Source organism: Pomacea canaliculata, linkage group LG6 (assembly GCF_003073045.1).
Source record: "Pomacea canaliculata isolate SZHN2017 linkage group LG6, ASM307304v1, whole genome shotgun sequence".
In the NCBI taxonomy this organism is placed as follows: domain Eukaryota; kingdom Metazoa; phylum Mollusca; class Gastropoda; order Architaenioglossa; family Ampullariidae; genus Pomacea; species Pomacea canaliculata.
In genome coordinates this window covers 30,418,159-30,431,982 of record NC_037595.1, presented here as the reverse complement: position 1 = coordinate 30,431,982, position 13,824 = coordinate 30,418,159, and the positions used below count along the sequence as shown (strand labels likewise).

General features: G+C 38.9%; 1 protein-coding gene across 1 annotated transcript in view; it reads left to right on the top strand.

Annotated features, from left to right (window-relative positions):
• Nucleotides 1-13,824, top strand: part of LOC112565653 (dynein heavy chain 5, axonemal-like) — a 49,778-nt gene that overhangs the window by 23,133 nt on the left and 12,821 nt on the right. Inside the window, 30 exon segments of the mRNA XM_025241254.1 lie at nt 126-254; nt 535-672; nt 858-1,128; nt 1,131-1,254; nt 1,633-1,811; nt 2,020-2,207; nt 2,452-2,541; nt 2,543-2,647; nt 3,047-3,181; nt 3,315-3,420; nt 3,604-3,905; nt 4,198-4,441; nt 4,894-5,006; nt 5,273-5,437; nt 5,669-5,785; nt 5,994-6,134; nt 7,863-7,973; nt 8,164-8,286; nt 8,445-8,687; nt 8,858-9,010; nt 9,223-9,363; nt 10,213-10,306; nt 10,803-10,951; nt 11,096-11,250; nt 11,469-11,622; nt 11,758-11,922; nt 12,224-12,376; nt 12,378-12,413; nt 12,988-13,144; nt 13,530-13,735. Of these exon segments, the coding sequence (XP_025097039.1) occupies nt 126-254; nt 535-672; nt 858-1,128; nt 1,131-1,254; nt 1,633-1,811; nt 2,020-2,207; nt 2,452-2,541; nt 2,543-2,647; nt 3,047-3,181; nt 3,315-3,420; nt 3,604-3,905; nt 4,198-4,441; nt 4,894-5,006; nt 5,273-5,437; nt 5,669-5,785; nt 5,994-6,134; nt 7,863-7,973; nt 8,164-8,286; nt 8,445-8,687; nt 8,858-9,010; nt 9,223-9,363; nt 10,213-10,306; nt 10,803-10,951; nt 11,096-11,250; nt 11,469-11,622; nt 11,758-11,922; nt 12,224-12,376; nt 12,378-12,413; nt 12,988-13,144; nt 13,530-13,735 (4,587 nt within the window).

Sequence of the window (13,824 nt, the reverse complement as noted above, 5' to 3'; positions counted from 1 at the left end):
CACATCTTGTACCTATTAAATTGTCCAAAGACTTGTTGAACTGAATTGGTTATCATAATATAATCACTGTTACCATTATTTGGTCAAATTTGAACTAACCCATATTTCTCTCCTATTTCTGATAGAACCACTTGCTGTCAGTGTTTGATAATACACGCCTAGTTACATTTGATGAGAAAGTATACGACAAAATCCTAGCCATTAACTCTCAGGAGGGAGAACGTGTTGATCTGGTTGAACCAGTCATGGCCCAGGTAAAGTTTATCTTGTGCATACAATACGTATGATTAAAATTGAGGATCATAATTGAATCTTACATGCTAGTTGTGTAAATCAGTTAATGCTATAAAATTTTATATTGTGATTATTTAACTAAAAGAGTAAAGGGATGAAAATGAACAGCAGGATTTCTCTTACCTGGGCATTAATCACTTGATTGTGCACATAAACAAGATGACTGAGCATCGATAATGTCTAGCCTTTGACTGGCTGACTTAAAATCTTATTGTGTTTTGTGGTTACTATTTGTAACAGGGTAATGTGGAAGTCTGGCTGGGAGATCTTCTCAGGATTGGTCGTCGTTCTATCCACACCATCATCCGTTCAGCTTCTGTGGCCATTGGTGATCAAGCCTTCAACCTGTTGGAGTTTGAAAATACATATCCAGCGCAGGTAAGTTTGAGTATATTTTGACTGAGCAGAATAGTTACATTAATGATTTTGAGTTTCTGTAAACATAATAACAGAATTTTGTAGCTATTTCTTTAGGTAGAATTTGTGTATGGTTGCATAGGTAGATTATTTTAAATACATTTCTATTCATATAAATAGATATGCATGTGTGCATCTGCAATCAGATTGGCCTGCTAGGTATCCAGATGATCTGGACAAGGGACTCTGAAGATGCTTTAAACAGTGCAAGAACAGACAAAAAGATTATGGTGGCAACCAACCAGAAATTTCTGGACCTCTTGAACTTGCTGATTGACCAGACCACAAAAGATCTGACCAAGATTGAGCGCACCAAGTATGAGACGCTTATCACTATCCATGTCCATCAGAAGGACATATTTGATGATCTTGTACGCCTACACATCAAGTCTGTCAATGATTTTGAATGGCTAAAGCAGTCCGCTTTTACTACAAGGAGGATACCGACCAGTGCCTCATCTCCATTACTGACGTCAACTTCAATTACATGATGGAGTTCTTAGGCTGCACAGACCGTCTGGTTATCACTCCTCTCACAGACAGGTTTGGTTTGCGCATTATACACATTTAAAATTTTTTACATCTCAGTTATTAGTCATGCACCTTTGTACATGCATTCTGTCAATGGGTTAGTGCACTTAAATGTGGAGCAGAAGGTTACTGTCCCTTCTCTCCTAGTAACTGTGTAACAGAAATGGCTGCTTCATTTATTAGGAAAGGCAAAATCAGTAGTAGAAGAGAGCTGCGCTCAACCTTTTACATGTCGTGCGCTATGCATGTATCTTTATAATTCAACTTGCAAACTCCATTTTAAACATGATAAAGGTTTATTTACAAGATAATGTTTTACAAGACAGCAGTATAAAATAAAAATTTAAGCAGCAATCATGAGAAAGCTCAACTGCATTTATTTTTCTGCAGATGCTACATTACCCTGGCCCAGGCACTGGGTATGTCCCTGGGGGGAGCCCCAGCAGGACCTGCAGGCACAGGCAAAACAGAAACCACCAAAGACATGGGGCGTTGCCTAGGGAAGTACGTTGTAGTTTTCAACTGCTCAGATCAGATGGACTACAGAGGACTGGGTAGAATTTACAAAGGTATGACATGGAACACAATTATTTTTTATTTAGTGTGGACTTTTATTTTCAGTTTATATTTTTTTTAAGCAGTGCTTACACTATCTGCATTCTCTCTCTCTTTCACACACACCAACACAGTCTCTCCTTCCCCCCACCCCCCATCTTCTCAGGTTGACATGCAGCCTGACAATAAATGATTTTTCTTCATCTTTCTCCTGATGGTCAGGTCTAGCTCAGTCTGGCTCCTGGGGTTGCTTTGACGAGTTCAATCGCATTGAGCTCCCTGTGCTGTCAGTGGCAGCTCAGCAGATAGCCATTGTGTTGGCTTGCAAGAAGGAGCGCAAATCTCAGTTCATTTTCACTGATGGTGATGTTGTAGACATGGACCCAGAGTTTGGACTCTTTTTGACAATGGTTAGTAACAGCATCTGGTGAAGTAGATACCATGTTATATGTATGTGTCTATTTTCATGCATATATAAAAGAATATTTATTAGTACTGTAGTACTATTAGAAGTAATTACTAACTAAATTAGAAGCACTGAATTTTTTTACAGTTTGCTTGCAAATGCATTGTTGACACTATATGCTTCCTTTGAAACCCTAACCCTAAACTGTTAAGTGTGTAAATATCTGACTGAATGACTTTACTCTGCAGAATCCAGGGTATGCTGGTCGGCAGGAACTGCCAGAAAATCTTAAGATCAACTTTCGATCTGTGGCCATGATGGTGCCAGATAGAGCCATTCATCATCCGTGTCAAACTGGCCAGCTGTGGTTTCCTGCAGAACATTGTGCTGGCTAAAAAGTTTTTCACTTTATACAAACTTTGTGAAGAGCAGCTCAGCAAACAGGTTAGTACATGTCTGAAAGGAACAGATATTTGGTCTAGATATCAGAAATGGGGACATTGCAGACTTTAAGCACAAAAAACCCACAAACTCTTTCATTTCCAGATTTTGACTGATAATGAATAAGATTGGTTTTTGAACCCAGAGGCATGCTGGTTTGATACCCCTGTGGCACAGCAAACTTTCCTCAGTTGATAGCTGTCAAGAATTATGGGGAAGGTAAGGCAGAAGGAGAGGAGATGGGCACTACTTTCACAAAAAGAAACTGGCCTTAAGAAAAGTGTGGTCTCTAACACCTTACTCTCCAACGACTCAAAAAGGGTTATGAGACAACCCTTACCTTTTCTTTACCTTATTGTGTCACATGCTCAAAGCGTTTTTCAATGTCTGATTCATTAATAGGTGCATTATGATTTTGGTCTGCGCAACATTTTGTCTGTGCTGAGAACCCTTGGAGCTTTCAAGCGTGCCAACCCTGAAGACAGTGAACAGACAATAGTCATGCGTGTCTTGCGTGACATGAATCTTTCCAAATTAGTAAGTAAATAATACCCATCCTGTTGCAACAGAGCAATATTTACAGAATGACAATTATTACCTACTATTGATTATTCTCTTACAGTTGTCCTTCAGATAAAACATGGTGCATGCAATGTTTCTTTTGCAACAGGTGGATGAGGATGAACCGTTGTTTATGTCCCTCATCGATGACTTGTTCCCAGGCCTCACTTTGGACAAAGCTGGCTACCCAGAGATTGAGGCAGCCATTGAGAAAAAAGGTAAATAGTTTCCCTCATGCTTAACTGAAACTGTGTTGTGGTAAATTGTAAAAATTTGACCTGTACCAAATATTGCTGTTTCACATGAGATTTTAAGGTAAGTGAGCAGCCAAAGTCTAATCTGTGGACCAAGGAGATTTAAGCCTTGAAAGAAGTTTATTTTCTTGCTTTTTCTCCTCTAGGTGGCAGAAGGAGGTTTGATCCACCATGCCCCATGGATACTGAAACTGATTCAGCTGTATGAGACACAGAGAGTACGCCATGGCATGATGACTTTAGGGCCCTCTGGTGCTGGCAAAACCTGCTGTATACACATGCTTATGAAAGCCATGACAGAGTGTGGCACTCCCCACAAAGAGATGCGCATGAACCCCAAGGCCATTACTGCTCCCCAAATGTTTGGCCGATTGGATGTTGCTACAAATGATTGGACCGATGGGATTTTCTCTACTCTTTGGCGCCGAACTCACAAGACAAAGAAAGCAAGTACTTGTTGGAGTTAGAGCTGAATTCTTGTAAGAGATTGCCGGAAAATTAATGTACTCTACTTTGAACTAAAATAAACTGTATGCTTGTACTTTTTTTTTTTTTTGCATAATAACTCTTTTGCTTCCACCATTAACATCAAGACCTACAAATAATCACTTTTATAAATCATTCCTACTGCAGTAGATTCATTTTTATAGCTAAATAGTATAAATCTATATATTATGCTTATGTAATCTTTTCTTCATTTTATTTGTTAAATATTAGTGAACTTGTATTGCTATACAGGGTGAGCACATTTGGCTAGTGTTAGATGGTCCTGTTGATGCTATATGGATAGAGAATCTTAACTCTGTGCTGGATGACAACAAGACCTTGACTCTGGCTAATGGGGATCGCATCCCCATGGCCCCCAACTGCAAGATCATCTTTGAAGTGCACAACATTGACAATGCATCCCCAGCCACTGTGTCCCGAAATGGCATGGTCTTCATGAGCAGTTCCATTCTGGACTGGGACCCCATCCTGAAAGGTGAGAAAAATAGTGTGGACAGCACTGCTGTAATAACCCTTTACCTAAGGTCACCTCATGTGGCAGTTTGCTCAAAGATAAGCATCACTTTTATTGGTTTGTATCAGTATGTTTGCTATTTCAAAATGTTTCAGTGGCTTGTAACCACATTCAAGAAAAACAGAAAAAATTAACTTATGCATTGTTGCTATGGTCCTAAACAGCAACATTGTAGAAGGAAAATACACCTCTACACTCAGGAAACAGTTCATAGGCACTGACATGGAGCTTTCTGCACACATCCACATGCCTTTGTCAATAAGTGTAGGTAGAGTGATAGAGTGCATTCTCAAACATCATCTGCACACATCCACATGCCGTTGTAAGCAAGTGTAGGGTGAGTGATTATGTGTATTCACTCACATAATCTACAGTAAACAGTATAACAAATAATACTTTCTTGACTTCTAAAGGCTGGCTGCTTACCCGACCACCAACACAAAAAGAAGTGATCTACAATGAGTTTGAAGGGGTGTTTCCCAAGATGTACACGTATGCCATGCAGTCTCTTGAGCCAAAGATGGAGGTTGGAGTCAATTTTCATTTTTTTCTTAATAGTATCATTTCTTTGCTTGGGTGGCTGATTAGACTGATGGTTCTGTAGTTTTAATACTGCTTAATGTTTCCTTTCTTTGGAGCAGGTATGACAGGTGATGAACTAAGGTTGCTTGCACTGAACAGCATAAATACAATAAATTTTGAAAGTATTGCCACAATCTTGGAACAAGACTGTATTGTGTTAATTCTTTTGTTATTTTTTTTTCTTTCCTTTGTTCCAAATATGTCTGTCAGATCCTGGAATGTAACTACATCAGACAAGCCATCGATTTACTGGAGGGTTTGATTCCCAAGACGGATGACAACAAAGAAATTGGTGGAGAACACTTGCGCCGCCTCATTGTCTTTGCCATCATGTGGTCCATTGGTTCGCTGCTGGAGCTGAATGACAGAAAGAAGGTATTAGAGCTTCATACAAACAGTTATTGAAGATTTGTTTTGTCAACAGCAAAACTTCTTGTTTTTGGATAATATATTTTTCTTTATTTGTTTTCTGAAGTGTTGTTTATTAGTATGTGTTCATTAAATTGTTGGGACTGTATTTACTGCTTCTTATTGGTAGATGGTTGAGACCTCAACAACAGTAAGACAGCGTTCATGCTGAGTTCTGTTTTCTTTCTGGACTTGCAGATGGAGGAATGGCTTGTGTCAAACAGCCGCCTTCCACTTCCCCCAGCAAAAGGAGAGGACACAATCTTTGAATTTGTTGTTGGAGAAAATGGAGAATGGGAACATTGGCTTAAGAGGGTAATATATCATTGAATATTATTGTATCTGCATGTGTGCTTATGTGGTAAAGCTAGCATAATGACTTCTTGTATTCAAGATATTTTATAAACTTACCACACCAAGATACTAGTGCAAGAAATGGATTTTTTGTCAATTTTTTATGGAGAAGGTCTTAATGAAAAATAACTGCTCTCATGAGTTGTATTGCTTGTGACTATGTTCACAGGTACCAGAATATCAGTACCCAGCTGATTCCACCCCAGAATACACATCCATTCTGGTTCCAAATGTGGACAATGTCAGAACTGACTTCCTGATACAGACCATTGCCAAGCAGGGCAAAGCAATCCTGCTGATTGGTGAACAGGTGTGATTGGTTTGTGACAGGTTGGGTGCCTTGTATAGCTGACTGTGTCATTTAACTGCTTTGTGATTTTCTTTTGCCCTTTAAAAATTCAGCATTCGATTAGTCATTTGGGTTACTTTATTTGATTACTTTTTCGACCTGTCCTGTTTCCATGCTACATGCTAGAGTCGAGCACTGCGCGGCAATCACAAAAAAAAGTACATAGTAAATTTTTTTTACATTGAGTAAGTGGTTCTTCATTAAATGACAACTTCAAATTATCACTTACCTATGATTCTAAAGAACACCTAGTCTTGTCTCCTGTGCTGGTAGGTATGGAAACTTTGGATGCAAAGCAAGGATCACATGGTTTTCCTTTTCATCCATTGCTGCCCATCTAAATGTGTTGGCAAGATCCCCTCAGCCACAGCTCCCCACAGAATGATCTCTGCACCCATCAATTTTCCACCATTTGTGCTTTTCAAGTTGCATATAGATCTCTTCATTCCTTGCTTAAGGGAATATCCAAGAGGTTAGAGCACTGATGTCCAAACTGCGAATTGTGCTGTTTTGATACCTGAGTACTACAGCAAACATTCTTCAGCTGATCCAGCCGCTGAAATGAGTATCTTTTTCCCACATGGAATTTGGCCTGGTTTCAGAGACATTCAGATTCCATCACACGTCTTGTTCACTTTATGCAGATGGCAAGTATCCTCATGCCAGCCTTAGTCATGGCAGCAAAGGTGACAGAATGACATTCTCTGTTGGTGGCTTTCAACTCTCTGCACTCCTGAGATGCTGGACCCATGCACCTACTCCCCATTCTATCTTTTCTAGCAAACAGCATTGGCTATGTCATGTCAGCCCTCAGTGGATATATGTGTTATTATATCAGCACCCAGCCAATAGTCATCTGGCCCCTATCTTCTTTCAGACGCAATGGCCTGGGGTATCTGCAAGACCCCGTTGTTCCTTCTAATTCAGCTGTACCTTATAGGCCTTGTCTTTCTGGTTTAAATCTGTCATTAATGATGATTTGATGTCTTGCCAGTTTAAGGTATGAGTGTCTGAAGTGTGGGCAGTGGCTGTTAGACTTGCTTCCATCAGAGTGTGGCTCTAGGCAATGTTATGACCACCATTGGGTGGTTCTCTGACATTGCATTCTACCTCTATGATTGGTCAGCCCGTTCTGCTGTTAATCCATCTGGTCATCCCTGTCTCGGCTGTATGACAAGCCACAGCCTAAATTTGCCTCATTTATGTTGGTTGGTCATTGAGTATGGCTATGGCAGAGCTCACATCCTGATAAATGAGTCATCTGATAAAATTAATGAAGGAATTAAATTTTTCTTGTAAATTCTCTTTCTTTGATACTTATCAGATAATTCAATGTGAATGCCCTCCCATCCTTCTCTAACCCCAGGTGTTGACAAAAAGACTGCTGAGTTCTTTTTATAGAGTGTTTGATAGCAGTCAAAGACAAATTCACCAGGGTACAGTGGAGACTCTAGCAGCCAAGACTGCTAACTCCACTTACCATTGGTTAAAGAATAGTTGTAGCCCCATAACTCCTAGCAGTTGAGTCGTCTGGTTTCTCAAAGAAAGAGAATCTACAAGAAAATATACAAGAGATATGTCATAAAAGGAGTTTTTTCTTGGTGATTAACGGTCGTTTTCATGTGTGTCATCTTACATCTTGATTATTATTGATTACTATTGCTAAACTTGTTTTCCCTTACATGACAGGGTACAGCCAAGACTGTGATGGTGCAGGGTTACTGTGGCAAATTTGACCCAGAGACTCACATCTTCAAGAGTTTTAACTTTTCTAGTGCCACAACTCCACAAATGTTCCAGGTTAGTCATGTCAGATGTTATAGCTGTGACTTGTCATTCAGATTTGTCATGACACATGTTATTATTGTGACTATTAGTTATGCATAACAGTCATGTGATATCAGGTATAAGCTGTGTTTTAGATTGCAACTTACCAAAGTTACCAGTCATCACTTGCAGTTTTCATCAACACAATCATGAATATTTCCAGCGAACCATTGAAAGCTATGTGGACAAGCGAATGGGTACAACGTATGGTCCTCCAGCTGGAAAAAAGATGACTGTTTTCGTTGATGACATCAACATGCCCATCATCAATGAATGGGGTGATCAGGTATGGATGTGCAATGAAAACTAGCCTTCTTTTGTAAAATAATTATGAATAAAACAGATCTTCAGAGTTTAATGGGGCCTTTTTTTTTTAAATGAGTCACAGAAATAATCATTATTGCTGTTGTCTTAGCCTTTATTCATTACCCAAGGTGTTTGCAGGTGACCAATGAAATCACACGCCAGATGATGGAGAACAGGGGCTTCTATAATTTGGAAAAGCCTGGAGAGTTCACTTCCTTGGTGGACATCTCAGTCATCTCAGCTATGATCCATCCTGGTGGTGGCCGAAATGACATACCACAGCGCCTCAAGCGTCAGTTCAATGTCTTCAACTGCACCCTGCCTTCCAACAGTTCTATTGACAAAGTTTTCAAAACCATCGGCGAAGGCTGGTTTATTAAGGTTGAACATTAACCCAATTTAATTACTATCAAAATTAAAATGCATCCTGAGATGCTTGATTTAAATGCTTTTGTTAAAATTTAGAATCGGTTTTACTTTAGAGTTTGACAAAATAGATTAAAATTTATGTCAGCAGAAGTTCATTCCATTTATTTTCTTGTATTACACAGCAACGAGGTTTCCCTGATGATGTGATAGAGCTGGTAAAGTCATTGGTATCAGCAACAAGACGAGTGTGGCAGAAAACGAAAGTTCGAATGCTGCCCACACCTGCAAAGTTCCACTATGTCTTCAATTTGCGTGATCTCTCGCGCATTTGGCAGGTTGGTCTGTCTTTTTTGCTGATTTTGTTCTTAAATCATTCAGATGTTAAAATGTCCAGTGCTGCATGTTAAAATGGCAAGAGGATATACTTATAAGTGTAGGCACTTAGTAACATTTTGAGTACAAATAAACGAATATGCAAATATTTCTGCAGGGATTTTATTGTATTTTTTATATATGGCATGAAACTTTGTGCCCTTTATCTCAATAGGGCATGCTGAACACTACTGGTGAAGTGATCAACAGCACAACTGTTCTGATGTCACTCTGGAAACATGAATGCACACGTGTGATTTCAGACAGATTCACTGAACAAAATGACAAGGACTGGTTTGAAAAGACGATCAAGCAGGTAATAGTTCAATTTGCCTTGCCAACCAAAGTATGAGTCAAACTTCCTGCATCAAACGTGCACTTGAGTTTGAGTTTTGTCATATTTTCTATGTATATATATCATAAATCAAATAAATATACACTTAATACAAGATACAAGATACAAGACATCTTTATTGTCTATGGTCGCAAGAGACATAGAAATTTTTCTTTGTTGGGAGCTATATAAAAAAAAAGCTTTCTGTGAGCTCGTTGTAATCACTGCTTAATCTCTATGACTTTTAGTTTAGCAGTTTCCACTTTCTGTCGGTATCTTGGGATAAGATTAATCACATTGTGGTCGGATCTCCCCATTGGGGGCCTGCATCTGCTTGCATAAGCATTCGAGATAGAGCTGTAACATTTGTCTAAACACGATTCTGCCGAGTGGGACAGCTAACATGTTGGTATAGGGAGGGCAGTTCAGCACTTATATCACAATTGGCAATCAACATTGTGGTATCTAGAATGAATGTCTACATGCCTTTAAGCATATACCATTGGCATGCATAAAGACAGATATATTAAACCAGCCTCTCAAAAACATAATAGCTTACTCATTCACTTGCCTGCTGACTCTATGGTTTTTATTGTCGGTTTTGTAAATTTTTTATCTCCTGCTTACTTAAAAAACTGACAGGCAAAATGCAAGTAAAGAATAGGATTCTCTGAAAAATTTTAGTGCTATATCAGTAGTATATCAGCTTATGATCTGTAACTCACAAACTGAACATATTTCAACAATGTGCTCTGTATGCAGTGGTATATCAACTTATGATATCTAGGGTCTCACAAACTAACATATTTCAATGATGTGTGCTATGTGCAGGTGGCAGAAGAAGACTGTGGGTCAGCAATGGCTGGCAATATGCATGCAGAACCATACTTTGTGGACTTTATGAGGGATGCACCAGAACCCACAGGTATCTTTTTTGTCTTACTATTTTATTTTGACATTACCAGGTGACATGACCATAGGAGATAAAAGGTCACATTTGTTCTTGAAAGTTGAATGTTGACTCCTTGATAGTGAGTTAGCACATGCCTGGCTTGTGGGACACTATACTGTTCATGTGAACAGTGGCCTGCAGACAGCTATAAAGACAATAGCAAAGCCAGAATACCAGCTTAAAAAAAAAAACCAGCAGAGTTGATTCATAACAAGTGTTTGATATTATAATCCATGACTAATGTACAGGCTTGCGGCCCTATTCTCCACTGGGGGCGATTAGGAACAAGGGGAATGTACAGGCAACAGCTGAATAGTATTAACATGAATTGCATTGAAACCTATACAATCCTTGTTAAGTGTTAAATACTCAAGAATTAGTCATTAAAGTAACTCTCATTTATACAAATATTGTAATATTACCCTTTACCATTTGTTATGCAGTATTAGTACTAGATGTGATTGTGCAGGTGAAGAAGCTGAAGATGCAGCTTTTGAGGCTCCTAAAATCTATGAGCCAATCCCATCTCTGGAGGGGTTAGCAGAGCGCTTGACCTCTTATCAGGAGCAATACAATGAAAGTATCCGTGGTGCCAAGATGGACTTGGTGTTCTTCAAGGTATTATTAATACTAGGTTTTTTTTTAGAAGCATTTTTTTACAGCATATTTAAAAAAATGCAAAATACTCTGATTAGTTTTATTTTGATAAGCTTGTTTCTGAGGAAAGTCAGTCATTATAACCTTGTAACTTTTATTTATTAGGATGCAATGACCAATCTGGTGCGAATTTCACGCATCATCCGGACACCCCGTGGCCACGCACTGTTAGTCGGTGTGGGTGGGTCTGGCAAGCAGTCACTCACCCGCCTTGCCTCTTTCATCGCAGGTTACAAGACTTTTCAGATCACACTGTCCAGGTAAGGAGGTATCAACATGCTAATGAGATTCACCACTGCTGTTACCTATTTGTTGGTTTAAGAGCAATGCATCCAATATGGTGTCATCATTTAAATAAAATTCTTATCAGAGCATACCAGAACCTGCTTAACACAGTGTTATCATGATTCTTTTTACCTATATCACAACCGTGAGATATTCAAGGTGTAAGAATACAATTGCAGTCTTTCTCTAACAGGTCCTACAATGTTAGCAACTTGCTTGAGGATCTGAAGTTCCTGTACCGTACAGCTGGCCAACAAGGACAGGGAATCACCTTCCTCTTCACTGACAATGAAATCAAGGATGAGGCCTTCCTAGAGTACATGAACAACATCCTGTCTTCTGGAGAGGCAAGCACTGACCTTTTTCTTGCATGAATGTGAAAAAATGTGAAGATAAGCATGCTATATGATACTTTATAAATGATGCATATATTTCAAAGATATATAATTTCATTAGTATTGGTTGTTGATGGCTTTGTGCAGGTGTCAGGCCTGTTTGCAAGGGATGAAATGGATGAGATTTGTCAAGAGCTTATTGCAGTGATGAAGAGAGAGTTCCCTCGAAGACCTCCCACCAATGAGAACCTCAATGATTTCTACCTGAGCCGTGTGCGGAAGAACCTGCATGTTGTTCTCTGTTTTTCTCCAGTAAGTCTTCTAAATGTGATACAAGGCTCAGTTGTCTATAAGCAATGCTGTCATATTTTCACTGTTAAGTATAGAATTGATTTCTAACATGCAAACTGATTATGTAGACACATTCTTGCGGCGATCACAATTCTTTGAAGAAAGTACATCTTTTTTGCATTGAGAATTATAGAAATTTTCTGTTGTATAATGAATACTATAGAGGCTTTGAAGTAATGATGTTAGAATCATTATTTGTCTCCATTTCATTTATAAATGATACTTTTAAAATAGAGAAAATATGCTTTGTTTTCATTCTTAGGTTGGTGAGAAGTTCCGCAACAGGTCCCTTAAGTTCCCAGGGCTTATCTCAGGCTGCACCATGGACTGGTTCCAGCGCTGGCCCAAGGATGCCCTAGTGGCTGTCTCTTCCCACTTTCTGTCCTCATTCGATATTGACTGCCAGCTGCCTGTCAAAGCAAGCCATGATCAACACTATGGGCATGTTCCAAGTATGAGTAACATTTCACGCAAACCTTGTGGTACATTACACGTTCAGTTTTAGTGAGGCAGGCTCTAAACAGAATTTTCATTTATTATATTTTATATTTTTATATATTTATATGTTGAGTGATGTCTTTTTATGCTAATAAAGACTGTGTCCCTGACATGTGATAACAAGTAACAACAAAGTCTTTACGTAATGAGACCATCAACCTAAACTCTTTTGGATCTTCAGACCCCCATTGCCAAATCGTTTATGTTTTTAGACTTCACCAAATTTTCTGTACATGTGGGGATAGGGAAATGTGTGTGTGTGTCCTTGTGCTGAGTTGTATGTAAAAATAGAAAGGTTATTTAAGACCATGTAAACAGGTATTGATCTCACTTTTTTAATTTTTTTTGGATTTTTTCTTTTCTTAGATGACATTCTCTCTTTATGTTGCTGAATCTGCCTTTGAAATTTTCTTAATGTTTGATGTGATTCTGCCCTTTGTAAAAGGATAAGTTTACTGCACTTTATCATCTGTAAGAGATTTTTTGTGTTGCTGTCCACTGAGTGCCTAAAGAAATGATGGTTGACAGGATATGGTTGCTGAGACCTGTGTGCAATACTTCCAACGTTTCCGTCGACAAACACATGTCACCCCCAAATCTTACTTGTCCTTCTTGGGAGGTTACAAGCAGATCTACAAAGAAAAGAGAGACGAAATTGGAACACTTGCTGACAGGATGAATACAGGTAACTCTTTCAGCATGCTATTTTTGTTCTTTTTATATTTGGGTCACCAGTAAGTTTTTGTAATTATCTTTGTCAGATTATCAGTTCACTGGCTTGACATCAACACACTTTTGAATTTTTTTTTTTTTATTATTATAAAATTGCTGTTTTCAGTTAATTTGTTACATTCCACCCAGAAGGGAATCTACATTTTCATTCCCAGTGTTTATTTCACAGTAGTGAACAGTGCAATCATAATAATAACCCTCAAGGATTTGGTAGTGGAAAGGCTTTATAGACAGCTTGCTGTCATTGCTTCATGCAGCTAGAGTGCCTTGGCCTACATTTTCCTCCACTTCTCAAAGAGTTTCATTTACATATTAAATGTTTGGAACTCGGTGTACAGGTCTAAAGAAGCTGATTGAGGCATCAGAATCAGTAAATGAGCTCAGCAAGGAGCTGGCAGTGAAGGAAAAAGAGCTGGCTGTGGCATCTAAGAAGGCTGACCAGGTGTTGGCAGAAGTGACAGTAAAAGCTCAGGCAGCTGAGAAAGTCAAAGCTCAGGTGCAGACAGTCAAGGACAAGGCCCAAGCCATTGTGGATGGCATTTCAGTGAGCAGATCTTTTTTTCATTTAAGAAGTTCGTGTTTTATGATGGTTCTGCTGGTGACATTAAAAAATAAGAGTATTTATGCCACTTA